General features: G+C 42.7%; 1 protein-coding gene across 1 annotated transcript; it reads right to left on the bottom strand.

The window, feature by feature from the left end:
- Positions 1-394: 394 nt before the first annotated feature.
- Positions 395-6679, bottom strand: zmynd12 (zinc finger, MYND-type containing 12). Its single transcript, XM_084367366.1, has 8 exons — positions 6338-6679; positions 4555-4684; positions 3823-3994; positions 3543-3712; positions 3241-3363; positions 3050-3143; positions 2281-2426; positions 395-789 (listed from the first exon to the last, which is right to left on the bottom strand). Exons 1-8 carry the CDS (start codon positions 6475-6477, stop codon positions 658-660), a joined length of 1107 nt encoding a protein of 368 aa, XP_084223492.1. The 5' UTR covers positions 6478-6679; the 3' UTR covers positions 395-657.
- Positions 6680-6973: the final 294 nt, after the last annotated feature.

Raw genomic sequence — 6973 nt, 5'->3', positions numbered from 1 at the left:
GGTTCATTTTATGTCGATGTGTTTTAAAACGAGCCTGAGGTTTGCATAAAGGTTTACAACATACTGGATCTGCAGGAGGAAAATGCAATGTTTATGCTTCAGTGAAATAATGCAGCTCTCTGTTGATGATGCATAGACATTAGAAATCTTTAATTCTATCTGCGAATGGTGGATTGATGAAGAGGTTCTGGACTGCTAGATATGAGATAAGCAGAAACATTGCATAAAATGATTTTTAGCAAACGCCCTCACCATGATTCTGTTCTGTATCATTATGACAGTGTTCCAAACTGAATCCCCAAATCATGTAATTCACAAATGTGCAAAATGATGTAAATATATATCCCTCTCTTTTTTTTAGATTAAAATAAAGATGAGTCATTATTCAAAACAGTGAAAATGTATCCTCCTTCTTTTACTGCTTTTATTAAACATTTCCATATTAACATTTGTTTTATGTGCTCAGAGTACAGATGTCACTTTACGGTTCCCAGTATTTTGTCATTTTCTGGTTATATCAGTTCACAACATCTCTAAACGACATCATAAACTGCACCCGTAAATTTTTTATTTGTTCCCAGTTCAGTGGTTTCTACACTGACACCGGGTGAACCAATCAGCGGTCCTGATGGAGCAGGTCTGGAACAGGTAAGGCGACTAGTCCGAAGCGGGATGTGGTTCTGTCTGCAGACTCTGCACCAGCTGCAGCAGGCCCTGGATGGGCTCTGTCAGGTCATGGTTTGGTATCAGCTGGCTGGCCTGCAGGGCCGTGCTGCAAAATCCCGATGCCTGGCACACAAACACAAACGGAAACAAACACAGCAGCTGCAGCTGTTAGACTCTCCCAAGAGAGAAAAGCTGACTTATATAATAATATCAGTGAAAATTGGACTGCAACCCAGTCAGTTTAGCTTAACCCACTTTACTCTTCTGACCACCTGATCTGCTAGGCTGTAATGATTGTCCTTTATCATTTAGAATTGAGGGGAAATAAGCACACAACTGTGAATGCTAACCCAGTGATGGAAACATGCCAAACTCAATGTGGATTTCATTGAAGTTTGCAGTGGCGTCCATGGAATTCCTTCGGTTTCTTTGGATTTGTACACAGTTCGGAATGTGCCGTGTATGTGTGTTACTCAAGCGTTCGGTGTGTTATCTACCCACAGCTATCTGCAGTGATTACAAGGCGGATACACTAAGCTGTGGGCTTTTTGGTCGATCCATGCAACAACACCTTGAATCACAGACTAAAAAAAGTGAAGTAATTTAACCACAATTCCCTCAAAGTAACCTCCTAATGATAACAACTGTACGTACTTCAAATTATGTACTTTGCAAAATACAGCTCTGGCACTGCAACCCACAATAGATCCATGACGTGGACAAGAACATGGGCAACTACAACCATAACAAGAGGAAGTGGTCATCAAAACTCCACGTATATTTTTTTTCTAATACTTTGCAGTTCAATAAATATAAGAGAAAAGAGACAGTTGGTCTGAACAGTAGGCTTGTGGTTGGGAGGCACAGTGTGAGTAAATCATCCTTCAACCAGAGCGAGCTGACCCATACACACGCCCATGTCAGGCAGCCTCCACCCAGCAGAAAGAATCCCTCTAACTTCGAGGACACAGAGCTTCTTTCAGAACTGACCCTGCACACATATGTCCATGTGGAAGAGGGCAAACAAAAACTCAGTTTCACTGTGGAGATCAAAGTACTCTTCAATCATCTGGAACAGCTTTCAGGCGAGTTAAATTAGGCAGACTTCTGACGTCTGATGCAGCTGTTGGTTAAGTTGTCTTTCATCCAGAAACCAGTGTTGTGAAATGTATTTGTGTGACTGTTTGGCTCTTGTTATGTGTTTACTGTTTGCTAGGATGAGGCCATGCGTGGTTAGTCGCAAGATCTCATCAAACCCACTGAACTTAGACCCTGACAAGGTGTTAAGTCTGCGGGAGTCATCTCTCTGGTGCATGACTTCCTGTACAGTCAGTGGAACAGACAAATTCACTACATCATTACTGTCTCATCCCCTCAGCTGGCTTGACATACTGTAGGGATCTGCTCATCCGGCCTCCAGTGGTATTAAAGAGAGACTGGAAACTGGAAGTCAGACAGCCGAGACGGTCGCGTGAACTCCAGCTAATTCAAACCTCATCTTTGCGGCTTTTCCAATTAGAGATAATCCCGTGTTGAGACGGCCTTCTAAGGGGGGTAATGGGGAAATGTGTCACTGTGTCAAACTGAACCTTTAATGCCTGGTGGTCACCTCACCTTGAGATAGTCTCCTCCCAGGAAACACAGCATGGCCAGGCAGTGGGCCACCAGTACAATCTGAGCGGAGTCTTTTCCTGAACGATTCTGCTCAAACTCCAACATGGTTCTTAACATCTCATCCACTTCGACTTGCTGTGCTTTGTCTGATTGAAAGTCATGGATAGAGACAAATGTGCAAATGTCATTTAGCTTTAACAGTACATTACCATGGGCATAAATACGCTTAAAAATTGAAGAAAAAAAAACCACAGTACTTATGCATTTGATATAGACCAACACAAAACAGATCTTCTGTCTAGTTGGTGTAAGCTTCCTTCCCTTCCACACCCACTTCCGGTAAACATCCCAGAAAGCCTGGAGAAATTGCATTGCGGCTAACAGGCTTAGCATCATATGTAGGCCAGCAGCTGCGATAGGGGGTAGTGGTGCGGATGTTGCACAGCCAGAGATGTGTCAGCACTGGTCTCTAGTCAGCCCTAAGCATGGTCGTGTAAATCTGGGCTTTAGCCTTCGGATTGTACAGCAATGCAGCCCAGCTAAATATAGTGCTGTTGACCTTATTCCTTCAGTGATACGACAACGGATCCCTCTACTGTTTAGCGGGAAGAGCAAATGATGGATCTCTGATGTCATTGTCTGATTCTGCACTGTTTGAATAGTATGGTAGAATTGGATAGTTGGATGAAGCCTAAATGTATGGATTTATATTGTTTATACGGTTCTATATCACACTTAAACTGTGCATATTTAATGTAATAACACATACCATAAGAGGGCTCAAACAACATGTCAGGATTCTGCATATTTTGTAAGTGGGTCTCAAGGAGTTTGGTCAGATGGTAGTGCCAAGTACGTGCCACCTACGAATGAGCAACAGAGGATATACCATGAAACGCATAAACCAAAACAGAATTGGTCAAATTCTCATAACATTATCTGATCTTTTTTTATTTTTACCTCAAAGTACAAGGAACAAGCAACGGGCATCTTCCCCTGTTTGGCAAACACATCAGCCATGAGATAGTAGCCACCACAGGTGACAGTGCTATCCAGACCATACTCCTCACTGGCAAAGTATATCTACAAAAACATCAGAGAAAAGGTATACTCAATCCATACTTGATAAATATACTTAATTATACTTAAAAATATTTAAGTGTAAAGTGCAGAAACAGAGTCATAGCTTTCCTCATAATAACAATAAAGATACTTCATGTACTGGCACCATTTCTGGTGCGTGTACTAATAATGACACACACATCATTTGCAAAGTTAAGCAGAGCTGCCTCCAGGTTTCCAGTTGCCGCGTGGAGGCGGCCCAGACTCCTGTGCAGCCGGTGGTGGACTGCGTGACCACATTCTGGGCTCTTCAACACCACCCACTCTGCCTGGGATAGGAGCTCTGCCACCATGGTTAGATTACCCAAACCTGGAAAACACAAGTGCATATACACACACTTAAACAGTGGTACATTAAACATCTAGGAAAGAGAAAGGGGACGATTTGGGCTGAGAAACCATTTTTTACTCCTTGCTCACCCATGTTGGCCTCAGCCAACAGCAGGTAGGCAGGGACCAGATGGACAGTACGAGGGCCGTGGACGTCTATGGAGCAGCGCAGGAAAAACTGGGCGGCAGGCAGAGCCTCCTGGTGTTTCCCCTCAGACAGCTTGCTCTGAGCCACAAGCCTGCAAATCTCAATCAGCTCTGCCTAGGTGAGAAACCAAACCCACTGAACAAGTCAGATTGCTTTTACCCTATATTAATTCATCGAACTCCTCCTCCAGTGATATTGCATAACAATTCAGAAGAATTAACCCCCTCTTATTTGTTGACAATACTCAGTAATAGCCTCTGTATCACTGGAGTAACAGCCATGTAAAGAAATCCCTTCTCTCTACTTCTTCTAAAACATCAGACCAGTTGTTCCTCTTCCTCCATCTATTCTTAATGTGCTTTGTTTTTAGACATTACATCTACCACTTTATTGTGTGCTCCAGGTTTGGATTTGGCAACTTAGGTCGTATGAAATTAGGATAGCTAAATCCAAAAACCTGCAAGCTAAACACTAGACCATTAGAAAAGACATGATAAATAGATAACTGAGAAGAAAATTCAAAACCTTTCACAGCCTGGAGATCTGGTTTATGTAAAATGCATGTTCATCTCTGCATTGCCTTGACAGTGAGAGATGTAAACTATACTCAAAGTCAAAACAAGACGTCGAAACTGTGCTCCCATGTGGTCCTAATGCATCACACGCATCCTCACCTTTTTGAGCTGCATTTCAATGCGACCCACCTCCTGGAGACTAGAGAGTGTTGGGGTGCGTATGGAAACAAGCAACGGGCAGATTCTCTCGTGGATCCCCACCCAGTCAGCCTGCTGGTGCTCTGCATGACTGAGGAATAAAAAAAAAGGGATTGTTATATTGCTAAACTGACTTCCTATCTCAGTTTCCTCTCACCCTTTGGCCACCTTAGATCCACAGATTCCTCATGACTTTGTGTGAAACTTCCTGTTTTCATGCATATGAGATCTCCCCTCTGGCTAAAATGTGGCTGATTTTGGCTCAGGAATCAGGCTGTTGATCAAAAACTTTTTTCCCTGCTCTGATCTGCAGCTCATACTGTAAGTGTAGAACTGCAGCAGCTCTGTAGAAATGTGTTAAAAGTGTGAATCAGACTGACTTCAAATTGTGAAACGTTTCTTCACAGCTTATCAGCTGTTTTGAACCAAGAGCTAACATTTCTAAAGCAGAGCTTCTATCCCATTTAGAAAATATCATCTGAGTGCACAGAGGGCATACTAAATTGTATGCCATTACATAACTGGACTGTAATTTAGTTCCTCTGGCTCTCCGATCCTGCACACTTCTGTGGAAACTGTCTTCGTTTTTCCTTGCGTTATTTTTTTTTCTACTGAGGAGCATGTGTCTTCCCTCCAGCATACTTGTGCTGCTTCTTGAGACAGAAGCAGCGAGCAGGCAGTGATCTGGCCACGTCGCATCAGTAGCACTGACATAGCTTGTATGTGTATGCGTGTGTGTGTATAATAGACACACACAAATCATGGGGTCTTGTCAGGACACTGGGCCACTACACATTCTTGTCTCTGCAGAGCTTTCTTTACGTAATGCTCCTCAATCTGCCTGATAATAAGCAGTAACCACAAACATTAGTCTGGATACTAGCAGTTTGCCAGCAGATTAATAATATGATATGGCTCATTATACCTTCAACAAACCACTTCACCCTTAATGTGACAGATTTATGGGCTTGTTTCCAGACAAAGAAACCTGTTCCAAAGTCATGATGTTGCTGCGATAAATAACAAGAGCTATCTCAACTCTGAACTGCAAACATGTTTAATCTACTGTATCTGCTTCTCTTTCCCCTCTATCCTTTCTTCTGGGGTATAGTTGAATGACATGTAGGCTGCAACTCTTCATCTAATTCAAGAAATGTGCTTGACTTGTGTTTCATTTTACAGGCTGAGAGGGAAGCAAGCACAATAAGCTCCCTTTAAGAGACTGGTTTTAGTGGCTCATCCCTGTAAATCCCTGCAGGGAGGGATGTCACCACATGCTCCTCTTCACTCCCCATACTGTGCCAAGGAGGATTTCACCCAGCAGCACCATCTTATGATCTGTTATTGAATCTGTGTAGATGTCCAACAACGCCAGGGGGTAATGTTGGCTCACACAAAAAGCTGATGTTGGCCTGCTGAAATGCTCAAACCGACGAGAGCACAAAAGTCACATGAACAAAAATAATCGTTGTGGTAATTTCATTTCCAGCTGTTCCTTTCCCCCCCAAACGACACAGTCACATGAGCGCTCCTCATGCCGACGTGTTCTGTGATTTACTGCTGTGAAAAAAATATGTCAAACACTGCCACCTACCGTCCAAACTGTGCACATGGTTTGAGTGGGTACACACGCAATAAACACAAGACTACCATGTGGCATTAGGAGACCGTGCTTTCAAGGATAATTAGTCTAGCAGACATTAGCTGGCAGCTAAGCTAACAAGTGAAGCTAACTCAGTCTTACCAGTAAAAGGTGACCCGACACTCGGTGCACTGCAGGTGGGCTTCTCTCTGACAAAGTTCACACAACTTTCCCGATCCTTTGGGAAAGGCGAGAGGAACTACCTTGGATGTTGTGCCCAGAACTCGAGGTTTAGCCTCCATTTTAACAAGAAAGTCCGTTTGGGATGGGTAACACACGGCGATTAGCAAGTTTTTTCCAACATAGAATTTGCTAATGAAGCTAACAGGCGCTGATGAGAAACTTAGGTTTACAGTCACTATGGCAACGACCTCAGTAGTTCCACTTCCTGCTGGTAAAGCACGACACGACCGTACTAAAGGATTAAAGCACGTAAATACTACTAATAACTTCTACTACTACTACTACTACTACTGCCACTACTACTGCCACTACTGCTACTAACTACTACTGCTGCTACTGCTAATAAAGTACTACTACTTCTACAACTTCTGCTGCTACTAATCAAGTACTACTACTACTACAACTACTGCTGCTGCTACTACTACTGCTACTACTACTACTACTACTACTAATAATAATAATAAAATACTACTACTACTACTACTACTAATAATAATAATAATAAAATACTACTACTAATAATAATAATAATAATAAAACACTACTACTTCTACA

The sequence above is a fragment of the Pagrus pagrus genome, assembly GCF_965226575.1.
Source record: "Pagrus pagrus genome assembly, chromosome: 11".
NCBI lineage: Eukaryota > Metazoa > Chordata > Actinopteri > Spariformes > Sparidae > Pagrus > Pagrus pagrus.
This window is presented reverse-complemented; position numbering and strand designations above follow the sequence as displayed.

What these genes read in the sequence shown, in the direction of transcription:
- zmynd12 (XM_084367366.1), bottom strand. Translation starts at nt 6,477, where the DNA reads ATGGAGGCTAAACCTCGAGTTCTGGGCACAACATCCAAGGTAGTTCCT. An exon ending in TGTCGGGTCACCTTTTACTG is followed by an intron (nt 4,685 to 6,337) that starts GTAAGACTGAGT and finishes TTTATTCCTCAG; the next exon opens with TCATGCAGAGCACCAGCAGG. An exon ending in TGGGAGGAGACTATCTCAAG is followed by an intron (nt 790 to 2,280) that starts GTGAGGTGACCA and finishes TTTGTGTGCCAG; the next exon opens with GCATCGGGATTTTGCAGCAC.